The 18,577-nt window shown below is 36.5% G+C and overlaps 1 protein-coding gene across 5 annotated transcripts in view; it reads right to left on the bottom strand.

Moving 5' to 3' along the window:
* Positions 1–18,577, bottom strand: part of LOC111871312 (protein ST7 homolog) — a 73,680-nt gene that overhangs the window by 14,522 nt on the left and 40,581 nt on the right. For all 5 annotated transcript variants that reach the window (XM_023864331.2, XM_023864333.1, XM_023864332.2 and 2 more), the window contains exons 4-7: positions 17,558–17,728; positions 13,696–13,929; positions 8,302–8,399; positions 74–264 (exon numbers count right to left, since the gene is read on the bottom strand). In XM_023864331.2, coding sequence (XP_023720099.1) covers positions 74–264; positions 8,302–8,399; positions 13,696–13,929; positions 17,558–17,728 — 694 coding nt within the window. The remainder of the gene's footprint in view (positions 1–73; positions 265–8,301; positions 8,400–13,695; positions 13,930–17,557; positions 17,729–18,577) is intronic.

The raw sequence follows: 18,577 nt of genomic DNA, 5'->3' as shown, positions 1-18,577 counted from the left end.
AATATGTATACCAGCATCCCAGAAACTTCATTCATGCACACAGCGTGAGGTAAAATGCAATAAATTCACTTACTTATCTGCTACAACCCGTGCTTTTAGAAGTGCTGCTGTGTAACATATTGTTGCTGATTTTGGTAAACTGATGTCATCATACTTTGCCAGGACAGCTTGAACATCAGCATATGCTTGCATCTCTAGTAACGCTTCTATTAGATTTTCATGAATGTTCAATACATTCATAATTGGCGGTACTTCTTTTGTTAACTGCAAAGAAGGAAAATTAACAAGTTTATCATGAATTAGCAGCATCAACAAATGAATTATATTTATTGAGGGCAGAAGGAAAATTTAATTTACTTATAATTCAATTAATGATGCTGACAGTAGTCCAGATTATAGAGCATTGCATGATAGGATAATTACTGCATAACAAAGGAGAAGGGATTTGAAAGGAAACAGTTGTGTTCTAATTTAAAGTATTATTCTAGAATCTGCCTGGAGAGGCTAAGAAACATATGAAACATCTCCATCAGGACAGTCAATGCCCCACCCAAGAATCAAACCAGTAATCTCTGAAATACCTGTCAGAAACATGCCTAGAGCAACCAGGAAAGAGAGGAGAAGTGAAAGGAAAAAATTAATTCAAAGATGAATACACTGTAAGATAAACAAATAAATAACAAAATAAAACAGTATGGGCATGTTTTAAGAATGGATGAAGACAGAATCAGAAAGAAGGTTTTAAAAATAAAAATAAGAGTAATAAACCAACAGGAAGACCAAGATCAAGATGAGAATGGGTTAAGGAAGACATCATGCAGAAGGGAGGAAGATCACTGGAGGATACTGAGAAGGAGGATCTTTGGAAAGACAGAGGCAGATGGCAAGAATTAATTGTTTGATGACCCACACACAAGTGAAAATGCTTTGGGGGGGGGGATGAAGCCAGAAAGGGAAAAGCTGAGCATGATCAAAAGACTGCATGGATGTTGGTACTGTTTCCAGTGTTTCATAGTTGCATGTTGCCTTCATCTTCAATACAGTGGGTGAGTTTGTGAGTATATATTCACTCTGTGAATATATTTCAAACATCAGTTGATTTCAGTGGATGGACAGTCTGTCTTATATAAATAACACTACACCTAAATGTACTTCACAGCATGTACGAGCATGTAAATACAACACAAGCTCATATCATGCACTCACTGATCATAAACACGGGTTCCAAGGTAAAGCCTGTGCCTCAGTTTACAGTTTCAGTGGGCATGGGCAAGAGATCCTCACATCCAGTAGATCACAATAAACATGTTTATGCATGATGTATTCCTAAATAACAAGATCAATTCCTCAACACTTCATAAATACACAATACTGTATGTATGCAATACTCAAACTACCTATTAAACTACAGTAAGCAGAGAAACTAATGTTCCTTGTGAGTAAAATGCATAAAGTGTGCAAGATAATCAATAGTTATTGCTCTGTTATAAATATTTCTTCATCTTCATCTTCATCATCATCATCATCATCATCATCATCATCATCATCATCATCACCACCACCACCTCTGAGCATTAGGCCTGTTACAGCTGTTATAAAACAGAATCCTTCCATTATATCAAAAGTCTTCCAAAACTTCTTTCTCCATTTGTCTTCAGCTTTAAGATCTTCTTTTCAAATCCTGTCAGAGCTCATCCTGTCAACATGTTCATTTCTGTTTCTTCTGTACTGTTCTATAAATTCTGTTATTTATGGAATTAGTAGTTCTCTCATAATTTGTCCTTTTTTATGGTCTGAAAAAGTGCATCCTGCAGTCCTCCTCATGAAATGCATTTCTTTCACTCTTAATCCTCCCCCCTCATGAGTTCTTATTACCCATGATTCACTGCAGTAAGATAATGGTGGTATAGCAAGTGTCTTACAAACTTGGATTATTGCATTCTGAAAATTATGTAATTATATTTACATTAAAACCATTTTCTCCTTCACTGATACATCATACGCCAAAGAATTTAAAACATTAATTTGTTCCAGAATTATAATATTAATGCATATCTTGGTCATAATTATTTCGATCCCTCTAAAAACAATAATTTTAGTTTGTTTACCATTTACCTTCACAGAAAATTCTACAACTATATTATTCAGACTGTATGAACGTATACTGAGCATTACAGATCTTTTCAGACTTGGCGGTAAAGGATCTGATCACCATTTCAGTATTATTTTGTTCATATATGATGAATTGTGATGACATGAAGAAAGCAGTCTTCTGGGATGTGGCACAGCATAGATATTGTGGTGACAGACTACAACTTTGCCACTTAATTTCTTACAAACCAGACTTCTGACTGTAGTTTTGTAAGTTTAATATATTAATTAGGCATTTATCTTCCATTAGAACTCCATATTTTCATTGGAGAGGCTCTTACACCTGAGGTACAGCAAAATAACTGCTGGATTACCACACCTTGGCTAGAAACTAATTGATGGAACTTATAACTGATTCAAGGTATTATAAAGAAAACCATGATGATGTCCAAGAAATGAATAAGGAAAATGATTGGAACCAAATACTGGCAACTTGGAATGTAGGAGTACACCATAAAAAAGATCAATAAGACGATATTTTGGCAAAGGGAAGTACAAGAACCACAGCCATGAAGGAACTAGGAAGAAGTCAAGAGGATGTAAAGAAAGAAATAAATATAACTGCTTCATCCATAAGCATATTGATTCTGAGTATTGTAACTTATACAACTGCTTTAGAGGGTCCAATATTTAATTCCCCCATGCTCAGCTTTTCCACAAAGAACTTTCAGTTCCTCAAAACACATACAAATATGAAAGAACTGACTCCTTTCAAGATATCCAGATCTTACTTAAACTATTGATAATTATTTAGCTAGTTGAGAAATTTCATGCTGTCATGGAATCCCACACTGAACATTACCCTGTGCCAGTTCAATCCAGTTCACACAAATATTGGGACAATACCTTTAGAAAAGTCTTTGCTGTTATCTTCATTATCAGCATCAATTCTTAATTCATCATCCTAACACTGTCACTGTCTCCACAAGCCTATGAGCAAAAGTGTCATTAACCTACACAAAAAAATTGTCACTAGACTCACTTATACATAAACTTTTAAACATTATATTGGCTTAATTTGAAATTACAATTCTGTAATTCATAAAATCAGTTGGGGTTACACAAGTACAACGTATTGAACCTAATCACCAGGGTGCGGATTTTGACGAGCTAAAAACATTTTAAAAGTGACCTGTAAAATGACCGAAAAAGTCCAGAAAAAACGACCTAAAAGTTAAAAAAAAACCCCTAAAATTTAACATGTCATGGAAAATCTACTAATTGTTTTAAAATTTATTTTTAATCTTTATTAACACTGTCAACTCAGTGTTACTCTTTTAAGTTCGTCCTCGTTTTTATATTGAAAATTAAGCAATATATGATTGAATTTGAAGCTAAATGTTTTAATACAATTTTTTCTACTGTGTTGGAATGCTTATCAAATGTACGTATATGGTATATATTCCAATATTTAAATGTAACCTCATTTAGAGTGCAACAGATGACAGTCAATATGCAGAGATTCTCGAAGGTGAGTGAATGCCTATTGTCTTGACAGCACATTCTTGTACTTGGAGAAACTGCTTTCCACATCTACAGACACAATGGGATTATTGAAGTGTACCAAATCACTAGCAGCAAGTTCTCCTTCAATACTGAAAGTGCTGAAGGACTCTCCTGTCAGAATTAAAAAAATGCTGCATAATGTTTCATAACCTGAGTTTTTATCTAGAATATTTTTCTTTTCTTTTTTTTGACGCCATTTTACCAATGTCCCCTGACACTTTCTCCAACTCACTGGCTATTTTTTTCTCGAGAGTGAGCGAATCTTCTAGCATTGCTCCTTTCTACTGTAAGCATTTGATTCCTTCCGTCTAGGAACTGAAATTTGCCTTTATGAAGGCCAGCTGTCCTTCCTTTTTGGTGCACCAGAACTCTTCCTGAGCAGCTTCAATTGCCCTCACGTCTTCTGTCTTCATTGAATATACAATGTTTTTCACTGCCTGAAAATGACAGCAATAGTAAATTGCAGCATCAATCCATGTTCCCCAGCTTGTGATAACAGGTTCCAGGAGCAGTGGAACACCAGGAGCCAATTGTATTTTACAAGCTGAAGCCTTGACGAAAATCTTTGTCCACAACACGAGAGCATTCACTTCAGGAAATCTTGATCTCACTTCCTCCATCACTCTATGCAGGTAGGTAAGTAATGTGCACCAATTTTGTATAAAACGACTTTACTGACTTGCCTGCTTTTAAAATATATGGGGCCACATCAGTTACAAAAAGCAAGATGACATCATGTCGACCTATCAAAGAGTTTATAAATTGTGGAATGAATAATGGATTTTAGTGCCTCACTCGTAAGCAAAAACACTTCACCTGGTCCATCAATTTCCAAGGTTCCAATGATGGCATTTGCCACATAGAGACCCTCTGTATTGCAGGTCTCATCAATAAAAACAAAAATCTTCCCATGCACTTTATTCCTAATCATTTCCACGATATTGTTGTAGCACTTGGAAAGGTAGTGGATCCATCAGGGATAGAATGACTACAATTCTCTTCCAAAAAATTTTCAGTTTTTCATTGTTCAGATCCCAAAATGGAATATTTGTGGACACCAGAACATCACACAGGTCTGTGAAAAAATCCAATGACTGATTTCTGCCTTCCAATGAACATTGTTGCAGTAACATTTGCACATATTTCTTTTTGTTTGAAATTTGCACTGCTCGCATATGCTTGCTGCGGCTAATATGTTGTTTTACCGTGAAACTTCTTTTCTGCCGCTAATTTTGTGTCACACATCTTACAGTATATAATGTTACTGTCAGTTGAAAATATATCATCTCCAAATTCAGCTACAATCTGCTTTAAATGACACGATTTAGATGGCTTTGCTTTAGGCATCATGGTAAAATGAATCACTCTAGTGCAACACAGAACTGAACTTTTCACACTGAGAACCTTTTTGTCTACTGTATCTTTGTCTGTATGGTCAAGGGCAAAAAACTGAAGACAGACAGAATTTTATTGAGCAACAATATGTCATAAAAAGCTAGGGATTCCAACTAGAAATATTTGTAACTAAGCAAATTCCTTTGCACAGAACTTGGAAAGGGCCACAATATGAGTGACCACTGTGATGTAATACAGGATTGACAGGAAACATACATTAACCCTTAAACCAGATATAGTCTTGATACCGAGAACACTGTTAAATAACCAACTTAAAAGAACACATCACGTGACTAGAAAATATGCTGGAACAACATGTCAAATTACATGAGAAACTGTTTGAAATTGCACACCCTGCTCCAAGGTGCATGCAGATGACAACAGATGTTAGAATGACCAAAAATTAAAGAAGCAATGGGGTCATGACCCAATATTTAAATGCAACAAAATAAAAAGAGTATTCATACAGATAACTTTATACTGCTCTGAATGGCACAGCAACACTTGTTAAAAACGCAAGAAAATTTCAATCTTTATTTGTCATATTATTTAAGCAATGCCTGAACCAGGAGTTTCTTAATAGCAATGTGGAAAGTTAAACTTGTCAGTAAAAATTAATATTTAATTTACATATAAAAGTATACAGTGGATCTTACTAAATCTATTTGCTCTACTTAATTACATTAATTTCTTAATCTACTATGGATGCTGGAAAAGTAACATTACCAGTGTGCTTAAGTACCATGCAATGAAGGTGGAGGTAACATTCCATGCATTCCAGACCTTGGACATTAATGGAGGTGAGAGGTCAGCTTTACAATCCGACTGACTCATCCCTGGAAAATGAGCCCCTGACATGTGTTAGACAGAAGGATGGTAGGCCCCATATGAACATCTGGTCATAGAGGCAAAGAGGAAGGTCCCTGCCCCTACTAGGACACATGGCCATCCAGCCCTTACCCAGCCATGTTACTGAGTTACTGTGTGTATCCATAAACACTGACAATTTCTTTTTCCAGTTTTATCAACGGTCATATGTACAATATGTCGATCAAATATTTCTTGACAAAATGGGCAAATATATACAATGAAGTTTTGATTTTGTGATCTTGAATTTTACACTTTTTTTTTTTTCAGTTTTACAGACTTGCCATCTGGTCTTGAGCAAACGTCCATAAGAACGATGTTACATTTCAACAGAATTCACATTTCCTCAAATGTTTTTCCTCACACTTGCACTTCATTTTCCAAGTCCTGAGAAGAAAAAGTTACCAAATTTTATGATTAAAATGTTCTATTTTGCCAGACTGAAAGTAATACCGATTCTGCCCTGCCCACATTCAAGATCTGTCCCAGTAAAACAGGGATAACTTTGCTTATGACCAGGGCCCAGATTTTGATGACATATCATCTTTTTTTCCTTGTATCTTATGCAATGCTCTTAAATATATAAATCTCAGATATGAGCTGCTGGTTACAGAAATGTATATTTTATAGGTAATTTTTTTGTTATTTTTTAACATTTTTATGTTTAAGGTCATTTTTTCATTTTGGGGGTAATTTTTTGGACTTTTAAGCGTATTTCTTGTCATTTCTGGCCATTTTAGGGAATTTTTCTTCATGTTTTCTGAAATGTGAATAACATGGAAGCGAAGTGTTCTTTCTTTTCTCCTTTAGGTCATTTTTCTGATTTTCTTGGTCATTTTTTTAATATTTTCAGGTCATCAAAATCTGGGCCCTGCATATTACATTTTTGGGTCATCTTTTAGGTCATTTTTCTGGATTTTTTCTGTCATTCTTTAAATATTTTCAGGTCATCAAAATCCAGGCCCTGCTTATGACAGTTCTTCAACCTCACATGAAAGAGATACAATTCAAGAAAATATACATAAATGATTGTGTCTTGAAAAAGTTAAATAGTTCCATCCAGTGTGACTGGTTAAGATTTTCTTATTTCAATTATTCATGCCCTTAACCAGTCACATTGGACGGAACTATTTAACTTTTTCATAATATTAGTGTGACAGACCAGACTGAAACAAATCAGATTCTGTCTTATTAAAGAAGTAACATGACATACACGTTATTGTACTTACATTTACATTGTTATTTTGTTTAATTATATATATTTTACATGGGTTGCTAAAGTTAGAGTATAAAGCAAACAAAATTTTTCTTTGTTACACCATTTTCATTTTCATTTCTATGACCCCAGTTTCCTTGAGTTGATGTTGATTTTAGGTGATCCTTTCAAAAGTGTATATCTGAACATCACTACAGTCCAAATATGCTAAGACTTGCATTAATGTGAACTCTTGGCACATTCTCTTGACCACATCAGGCAAATAAACTGCAATAAGTCTGTAGCACTTGGAATGTTTTCTGGATTTTCCATAGAACATATATTGATGGCTTGAAACACAAATATCTGAAGTCCATGTTATCAATTATGGGTTACCCTGTGCCCATGATTGTAAAATATGTAACCTCTGTTCTACAGAAATACTTCAAGTCCACAAATAAACCTGATGATGAGAGAAAGAATCTTTAAATCTTTTAAATGTCATAAAATAATATTATGTTGGTGCATTTTTAATTTCAATTTACTGAAATATCTGTGCTTTAAACCATCAATGTATAATTAACATCAGACCTGACTGTCCCAGTAACCAATTCCCATTAAGGCCACGCCATAGCTCAAGTGGTTAGTTGCAGGGGTTTCCCGGGTTCAATCCCGGGCCTGGTCAAGTGGTAATTTGTGGTGGACAAAGTGATGCTGGGGCAGGTTTTCTCCGAGTACTTCGGTTTCCCCTGCCAATCTTCATTCCACCAAATGCTACACAATCACCCTCACCTATCATCTGGGGCTGGTACAATAGGCCAGAAGCGGTCGCAGTACAAGGGACTTAGTCCCACCCCACTAGCAACAAAAAAAAAATAAAAAGAAAACCAATTCCCAGCAACATAATGTACACTGACTTTTAAACAACCATCAAATTTAAATGAAAGTAAAATTTAGGGAGCTTCAGTACCCAACAATGACCACTCTTTTGTTGCTGCCTAGTGGAATTTTACAGTACAAAGAAAGACAAACTACATTAAGTAATATTGTATGTAGTTTCAATTCAAAATGTGACATTTATGTATTCAAAACTGAGAAACCTCTCTGGGAGATACTATATTAAAGTATAAGATGAGGTCAAAATGCTATATTTTGGTCAGCCCATAAGCCAAAGATAAGATACTCACATCACGGAACATTTTCACTGCTTCCTTTAGCTTCCCCAGTTTTCTCGCACACATTGCCAACCTTCTTTTAATGTATATTAAAACATTTGTGTCTCTCCCTAAAAAGAACGTTCATAACATTGAAAACACATTTCAGTTTGACATGTTGTACCACTCTTTCACTATATCCTAAATGCAAGTCAGTCAATATGGTCTGAAATGGGCAACTGCAGCTTCAGCCCCAATAAATCAAGTCATCAATGTGTAAAGACAAGTTATCTTTTTAGAAATACAGTGGAACCTTGCTCAACGAGCATAATTCATTCCAGAATCTTACTCGTCATGCGAAACACTCGTTAAGCGAAACAATTTTTCCCATATAAATTAATGTAATATATGATAATGCGTTCCATGCTGAAAAAATACTCAAAAAAAATTACGTATAATGTGTATTCAAAGAAAATTATATATACATTATTAAGGAGCGTGAATCATCTTCATCTTTTCTTCTATGCGGAATGAACCAACCTGGAATGCAAATTCCATTTGCAGGGGAAAAGAAAATAATAATAAAAAATTAGTTTTTATTTATGATACATATCTAATTCTTTTTTACTAGAAAGCTGTCTAGAGACATTTGTTTTTGCTTACGCTTCAAAATTTTGTGAAAAGGCAACACAGCATTATCATTAAATAAATTTGTAGCGCACATAGCCACTGCCTTATTATGGTGATGCTTCTCAATGTATGATGCAACAGTTTCCCATGATTTCAGCATTTCTCTTATTGCACCAGAAGATTGTTGCTTTGCTGTTACCTCCTCCTCCTCCTCTGGCAAACTCTCCTCCACAACTTCTTGCTGTGAAACACAATGCAACTCCATAAGCTCTTCGGTGGTCAGCTCTTGGCTGTGCTCTTCCACAAGCTCATCGATATCATTGTTATCCATCTCCAGCCCCATGATCTTGGCCAAAGACACAATCTTGTTGACTACAGGGTCCACAGGTACTATCTCAAACCCCTCAAAGTCACATTCGACAACGCTCTCTGGCCAAAGCTTCTTCCAAGCAGAAGTGAGGGTTCTCTTGGCAACCCCTTCCCATGCCTTTTCAATGTGGAAGTGATATTTCCAAAACTCTCTGAGAGTGAGATTGGTCCCTTCAGTCACCTCAAAACAACGCTCAAAGAGTGCTTTAGTGTACAGCTTATTAAAGTTAGAAATAACCTGCTGGTCCATAGGCTGGAGCAAAGGAGTGGTGTTGTGAGGCACAAACTGGATCTTGATTAATTTAAATTCTTCAAGGTCACCTTGTAGGTCTGGAGGATGGGCAGCAGCGTTGTCCATAACAAGCTAGACATGGAGTGGCAGATTCATCTCAAGCAAATATTTTTTCACAGAAGGACCAAACACTTCATTGATCCAATCAGTAAAAAGGTCACGTGTCACCCAAGCCTTGTTGTTGGACCTCCACATCACACTTAGCCTGCTCTTCTGGACTTTACACTTCTTGAAGGCTCGTGTTTTTGAATGGTAAACAAGCAGTGGTTTAATTTTCAAATCACCGCTTGCAAAAATATCAGCGTGAGACGGTCTTTCATTGGCTTATGGCCAGGCAATGCATTATCTTCTGCTGTTATATAGGTTCGCTTCGGCATCTTTTTCCAGAAGAGACCCATCTCGTCACAATTAAAAACCTGCTGCAGCAAGTAACCCTCAGAATCTACGAGCTTCTTGAAGTCGCTGATGAAGTTCTCTGCTTCCTTTGTGTCGGAGCTTGCTGCTTCACCGTGCCTTACAATGCTGTGGATGCTGGCTCTTCTCTTAAACTTCTCGAACCACCCACAGCTTCCTTTAAATGCTTCTTCTTCGGCCGTTGATGATCCTGGCGTCTTCTTAACGAGGTCGGTGAAAATCACTTTCACCTCACAAATGATGTTCTTGTTATTAGTGTCCCCTTGCAATTGCTTTTCGTTTATCCATATGAGGCGCAACCTCTCAACATCGTCGAGAATACGTAACCATTGCATAGATATTCTTGTCACTCCCTTTGAAGCATCTATCTCCTTAATCTTGTCCTTGTTCTTGAGGATAGTGCAAATCGTTGATGTAGACCGATTGTATGTGTGTGCTAGATCAGCCACGCTCACACCTCCTTCTCGCTTTTCAATGATTTTACGTTTCATTTCTACGGTTATTTTTATTCTCTTATGGCTGTCTTTTTGCGGCTTTTTCTTCGGGGATATTTTTGCAAGGGTTATTAAACATTGCACAAATAATATGTCTGAACACAAGTTTGGAAAAATGTGTGATCACAAGCGACACTAAGATGCTAGCAGAACGAGTGATAAACACAGACTGATGTAGCGAGTGCACAATCTGGGACTTCCCCTCTCGTCACTCCTTATGCGAAATGTTGCTCGTTAAGCGAGTCATTTTTTACAATTTGTTTTGCTCATTATGCAAATTACTTGTTATGAGAGGTGCTCGTCAAGCGAGGTTCCACTGTACAGTAATGGAGGATCCACCTTCTACATACCATTCACTTTCATTTCCTGCCTTATATAAATTTACATAAATTAGAGATATGACAGAAAAGAGCATTTGTTAGACTAACACACAACAGAAGACACCATCAAACCTTTTGCTTGCCACTGTAAACCTACATTTATCTGGTTCTCTCTTAATGTTCTTGGTTCTTGTTCTACTAAACACAACTATCCAATTTGTATACACATGCCTTACCAACATTCTGCTTGTGTAAAAACTATATTAATTCATACATCCAACAAATACAGTATCCTCATGAATTTCACATTTCCTTCCTTCTGAGGAGTAAAGCCTTACCACATTACTGTCAGATACAAATTACTATACTTACTTGTGTACTATGCACCTTGCAGGACATGCATCCCAATATCCTGGATCAGATTTCAGTAAAAAGTGATGAAGAAGCTGGTACAAATATATAGTAAACAGTCCTTAGAGAAATAGTTACATTTATTTTCAAACTATCTACAATAAAGAAATAATATACAAATATAACAGTCACATACAATGAAAAAATAGTCCAAAATGTCCTACTACTTTTGTTTTAATATAGGATACTTCTCATCTTTCTATCAAAATATCAGTGTCTTCAACAATATGTTAATACTGGTCTTCATCTGCTGCCTTCTGTCATCAAGCGAGAGCCTTCAGCTACTAGGCAATTGGAACTGATACTCCTGCTGTCAAGTCAGTGCATGGAGATCTGGATTATTAGCATAACCGAAAACCCAATAGTGTATTTGCATTACAGTTATTTTTCTTCAATTTCATATTAACAAAACAATAAACAGTTACCACAAAGTGACCTATGCATTACGTGCCAGCAAGCCCCATTTGATCTGTATAATAGGCAGTTATTCACCCACTCCTGTTTTTTCCTGTGGCAAAATGGCATTTGAGAGTTACACACTGGAATAAATGTGTTCATGTATAATACACAACTGATGCTTATAGAGGAGATTTGGTATGCAAGTTTCAAGTTTGCTGTACTTAAAGAAGTGATAGGAATGCATACATAATTTGCTGAGTGGGGGGTGGAGTCCGACTGGGTCCACTCGGCACGGCTGCCACTGACTGGCCTATTGTACCTGCCCTGGGTGATTATGACGATGGAGAATTGGGTGGAATGAAGATTAGCGGGGGAAACTGAAGTACTCAGAGAAAACCTGCCCCAGCGCCACTCTGTCCACCACAAATCCCACTTGACCAGACCTGGGATCAAACACAGGCCGCCGCGGTGTGAAGCCAGCAACTAACTGCCTGAGCTATGGCGTGGCCAATGCATGCATAACAACAGGGAGTATTTCTGGCAATTGCTGTAATCTATTACATTTTACACATTACCTACTACCAGCAGTTTGTCACCCACAGTAAATGATCTTGCTCGGGTATCTCAGCACATGCATGATAATGTTAAGCTGTCAAAGTATGTCTGCTCCCTATAATGCATATGCTATTGTGGCAATCTCACCTGGCTGTCATGGTAACAACATAACTACACAAGTCAAATGTCTGTCTAGTATTCTAAGTAGCATACAACTGAAAAGAATGTGTGAAATATATGTCAAGTAGCATCACAATGAATCAATTATAAATATCTGAAAGTCAAGCTACCTGTTCACAAACAAAAATACTCTTGAAGAATGGCCACTCCATATTCTTGGATGCTAATTTCAAGAATATTGTGTGCAATACACGTACACGAGTAAATATGGTGTATACGAGAAAATTCAAATACTGTTATTCTACACATATCACTTTCAATCTACTCATCCCTTAAAACGTGCGGACTTTACACAACAAGAGCTACAATGTTTGTTCTAGTAATTGCAGTACATCTCTGGTATAGATGAACTTCCCTCAATAGTTTAACATTAAGACGTCACGAAGATGTTACATGAGGGAAGACTAGCTGACTTGGCTATGAGATGACAGAAATATAAGGTATTATTTACGAGTTCATGTACTTGTATTTTTCATGTTGGAACAGCATGTAAACATGAAGAGATAAGGGATAAGGGACAGGTACACTGATATTGAATGACACTTGAAACTCCCTTCAGAATAATGTCTTCTATAAAGCTTTAAGAAAGACGGAATAGCAACAAGGGGTATGTACATTGAGCCAACAATGCACAAAGTAACATGATGCCGTGAACTATGCTTACCATAGTTTGACAAAAATGTTATATTGTGACATAATGGCCAGAAGCCAAAACAGCAGAGCCAGTATAAAAGACTGTTGCTAGGTAACAGCTGATAAACACATTTCCACTGCAAAAAATGCACAAGCAACAACAGAAGAATAGCTGGAAATGTGTTTTTGATGTGGTCTGTGCCAAGGCTATACAATGGGACACGTTAGTGGCAGTTGTGGTCATAAGGCGCTCTAAGACAGTCACCAGTCAGTAAGAACGTGAGTACAGAAGCTGAAGAATCAACACTGTTAGGAACCGTTACCAGGCAACGACTGGTGAAGACACAGAAGACTGTGCATATGCTGCAGTACAGTTCAGTAAATCCGATTACCAATTCAATCCCCATGTCGAGTCATTAACACAAGATAATATTTTAAATAAGTTTCCAGAAGAAGGGGAGATCATTATATGAATTCACAGATATTCTACCTGCAAGATCTATACAAAATTCCACACTATTTCTGAGGAGGTTATATATGTCCCTGCATTTAACACATTGTTTCAAATCGGTTCATTTTCAAATTTAACTTTCTGAAGTGAAATTTTCTAGTGAGAACATGCCAACAGTTCCCTCTCCAAAAATTAAGGCATGTGTTGTACATAAATAAATATGATAAACTAGCGAGATACATGCAGTTAGAGCTCTTACGACACTCTGAACATACTCACTATGCAATGCTTCCATCACAGAGCCTTGATGCTGCATCTGCTGGGATTTTCTATAATTCATTTCAGCTGCTCTCAATGCCTGCTTGAGAATCTTCTCCACATCCAAAATAGTAATCGCCTCTTCTTCTGCCAGCAAGATATATGCTGGGGCACAATCAGGGTTCTTTTCAAGGGCATCATGTGCAGCTTTAATTCTTGCTACCGGGTTACGTTCACGCCATGCTGTCTGCATTACTGACAGAAGTACACATGTCAAACACCACACACACATATAGCAGACTCTCAATTATATACACACAGATTAATTGAGGAGCTGTTAGAACCATTTATTCATTATAGCTTCCAATAATGATTTAAATGTTAAACTTTACAATCATTTGCAGCAGACTGTACATCTTCACATCCTGTTGCAAACTTCTCTCATTATTTTATTGCTTTCTACACCAGCCTACCACTGAATGGAGGTTGGAAAGATATTTCTCTCGTTGTTTACCTTTAAATTCTGGACTGTTGAATGGTTGTAGGGTTAGCTGGATGGAGTTCATTTAAATTCTTGCTGCTTTTCAGTGTTTAAACGCCCGTTTCTATCAAACTTACAAATAATTTTAGGCATTTTATTATAAATTCTGTATCTATTACATTTTTTATGATAAAGAAATGGAAATAACTTTGTTTTATATGCAAATAACATAGTGTCACATATTATAACGCAAGATTTAGAAATATTTTGACAAAAAAGTTATACTCTTTTTTTTTGTGTGCATTCACTATGAAAGGGTTTCCCGCTTCTTCACAAAGTGGTTCTGCATTATAAAATCATTGCTGCTTGTAGCATTTGACATACTTCCACAGTCTCTGTTGTTATAACACATCTGGGTGCACTGAGAGTATATTTTATTTTTCTGCTTGTGAGGTTCACACCTTTGTTACACTCTTCAGATATTACACTCTACTGACTAGAGGAGAGAAAAGTGAAAATATGGGATTTCAGGAGAGACTGGAAAGGAAATTCTTTCTTTTGTACATCATTCCCAAGCCCTTCCATTGCAGCTGCAAGAGAATATTTTCCTTTCTATGGACACAAACAAATACTTCAACTGTAGCTAAGATACAGAGTGCAATAAGTTTTCTGCGAGTTCATAGTGAATGTGAATATCCCAGTTTCATTTCATCATACAATGGCAATGAAATGTTGTTTGGGAGATTATGAAATTGAAAGGCAGCTGAAGTGCATGACATGGGACTGTGCATTCTTGGGTGCCAAGGTTACAGTATAAAGCAACCCACTAAGTAACTAACTCCTTTAAGCTGAGTCCTTATGAAGCCACCAGTCACTCAGCTATTCAATAATTTCCCAATATTTTATGGATTCTGTCACTGGTCCCTATCCTAGCCAGATGAATCCAGTCCAAACCACCTGATCTTATTTCTCTAAGCACCACTTTAATATTATCCACCCACCTGTGCCTAGGTATTTCTAGTGGTCTCTTTCCTTCTCGCTTTCCCATAAAAATCCTGTATGCATTCATTCCTCTTCATTTTTGTGGGTCCTACATGCCTTGCATATCTCATCCTCTTTAGCTTAATCATTCTAATTAAATTTGGCAATGAATACAAGTTATGAAGCTCTTCACTGAGCAATCTTCTCCAGCCTTGTATTACTGCATGCCTCTTGGGCCCAAATATTCTCCGCTTAAAGTCAAGAGCAAGTATAAAACAGTCTACATTTTCTTTATATCATTATCATTTCTTTTTAATTTTACATTAATTTTGGAAGGACCCTTCAAAAATGCAAATCTGGGGTTCACTGCATTTCCTGATTTCGATTTCTGTTGTTTTTATTTATCCACATCAGTTCTCCCATGTACTACCACAGATAACTGAGAGTTCACTCTACATGAAAATGACACTGAATAGCATTCAAAAAGGCAAATTCCAACCAACATAATTCCTGTCAAAACACTTAAATATGAAGCCAACAAAGAAATATAACATGAGGTTATTGTGGGTACTGACAGTTCATTGTACACGTTTTCTGTAAGTTTTACAAAATTTGAAGTAGTGTTTCCTCCCACTATATTTCTTTCCATTTTCAGTTTAAAAGGCAATGTAAGATGACAACTTTAACTTCACTGCTATCCATACATTCCTTTAAAGTTAAAACTGCAAGAAACATTACAAAGATGTTACCTCTGCAACTGATCACCCACAATCCGTTATCAGTTTTGAAAACACAATGACAATGAAATTTCAGCCTATTATGGAAACTATATAGGGTACTGCATAATCTTAAACTTAGGAACTGCATAAAACAAGGTAGTCAGTCAAGCAAATGGAAAATTTCATAATTTCGCATGTTGTGTTTATGTTTCCCCTATTGCCATTTCAGTAGGCTTTACTGGTATTTCTACTTGCTCTTATTAAACTTTAGGGGCATGCAGTAGCATAGTTGGTTGATGCACTATGCTACAAGCCGGAAGGTCACGGGATTGAATCCCAATGAGGTCACCAGATTTTTTTCAATTTACCTAATCCTTCCAGCCGCACTATGGCCCTGGAGTCGACTCAGCTTCTAACAGAAATGAGTACCAGGAATATTCTTGGGAGTAAAGGACAACCAAAGCATAAGGCTGACAACCTTACCGCCATCTATGAGCGAACTGTCTAGAAAATGTGGGAACCTCAAAATTTCACAACCCTATGGGCCTCCACAGCCTGTTACAGGGATATATTTACTTTGCTTACTTTACATTTATCAATACATCAACCTACCTACCCAATATTTATTACCTGTTACCAAAATGACCAACTAATATGGGTAAAGGAGTGGAAAAGCAGGAGTAAGTGAAGAGAAGACCTAACACCTCAGAAATGATGCACAACATCCACATATGAGAATAAAGCAGAATGACAAAAGAGTGCAAGCAAATGCCTACATATCAGCATAACAAGAATTATAGTATTGGCCAAATAAGACCATAAAATGTGCATCTTGAATTACACAATTACCTCAATTAATAATATACTATATAGATTCTAATTGTCCTCAGCATCTAGAACTGAAGACATTTTGTTAACAAATCTGTAACTTTAAAGGAACAAATGCATGTCAAAACAGTTTACTAGACTTGACAAGGGAAATGAAAAATGTGATGAAGCTTAATGAAACAAGCTACAAAATATGTAGTGGAAATAAATCTGAAATATCATCCTGTTATAATTCTCATTCCATCAACTGTTCCACATTCATTGCTCATCCTATCACTGATATTAAACTCTTGAAACTAACAGCACACTTAAATAACCGACTTAAAGAAAAGTTATACAACATGAGTTTGATTTGTTTCATTCTGGTCCATCACAATAACAATTACAAATTATAAATCACTCTGTCCAATGTGACCTGTAAGTTTTTTACTACATAAAAAATTAACACCCTTACATATAAGAGAGACGATGGGAGGACGAACATGAGCCTGCACGGTTTACGAATTTTAATTATTGACAATCTAAAAAACTTTTAATTAGCATCAAGGAATTTTATACAATTTTTTAAAACTTACATTCCCAGGAAACTGCTGTGTTTGTGAAATGTTCTATCCTGTGTACTATGTAGTGTAACATATAAGTGTACGTACTTTACGTGTAAACAAATTATGTGATGGTGGTTTCCTATTTGTAGTGATGTTTGCCCTCTGAAGATGGCCCACAGAGACCGAAACATGTAAAGGTGTTAAGTTTTTATGTAGTAAAAAACTTACAGGTCACATTGGACGGAGTGATTTATAATTTGTTATACAACATGGTTTATGTTGCAGACAAAAGTAACAAACTTTTCTGCTTGAATAAATGTGATACTCACTCTCATATTCAGCTTTTCCACAGTCACCTTCACATGTGAAAAAGGTTTGATGATCCTGAGCAGATAAGTTCATGTCATAGTATGTTAGAGGTTCCTTATTAGTAGCCCAATAGAACCTCTGGTATTCTGCACCTCTGAAGAGATTTAAAGGATTCCGCCACACTTTGCATTCTGGAATTTCAACAACAAAGAAAGGGATTAATTCACACTCAAAGCAAAACTTTTCATGTTCATTCCTTTCATCACCTATGCAATGACACTGTGGTTAATGCAACGATAATATCACATTGATGGAGACATGCCATGGTGTTTAAAGAAGATAAATTCAGAAAAATAAAGCTCTGAACTTCCATCTGCCTAGAGAGAGTAAGGGAACTGATGTCTAAAGTGGCGTTCTCTCAATTTTGGGGAGAAATGCTAACTACATCACAATGAACTTCTTTTCTGGAACTATACTAGAGCCATCATGTAAGCAAACAGAGCACAATCATATAAGTCCTATGGAAATGGGAAACACAAGCCAGGCAGTGACTCCTGAAGAGTGACAGAATTTTTAAACTGACTTGACCCATGCATGGCTAAGTTCCAACAAACCACAAGGAACTGTGTTGAGAAATCCGATTCTCAAAGCTGCAAGGTTATTTGCCAAAACCAATTAGATCAGCCTCAGCATGATGTCTCAACACATTCAGAAAAAAGACTGTTGTGATAATTTATCCAACACAGATACAATGTAATATGTTACCCCATGCTGTCAGTGTTCACTAATCACAAAACACAAAACATTATAAAACATTATTAACAGCATCCATTGTGATTTACAAATGTTTTCTTTTTTATCTTTCATCCTGGACATGTTTCAGTTGGAGTGACCAGAGGATCCAACTTGTGAGAAGTGCTTACAAGAAGATGAATCACCCATACACATCTTATGTGATTGTGAGGCTATAGCTTATTTAAGATATCACCACCTGGGTCAATTCTTCATGGAACCAAGTGGCTTTTATGACATCCATGTAA

The sequence above is a fragment of the Cryptotermes secundus genome, unplaced genomic scaffold (assembly GCF_002891405.2).
Source record: "Cryptotermes secundus unplaced genomic scaffold, Csec_1.0 scaffold1116, whole genome shotgun sequence".
NCBI classification, from domain to species: Eukaryota; Metazoa; Arthropoda; class Insecta; order Blattodea; family Kalotermitidae; genus Cryptotermes; species Cryptotermes secundus.
This window is presented reverse-complemented; position numbering and strand designations above follow the sequence as displayed.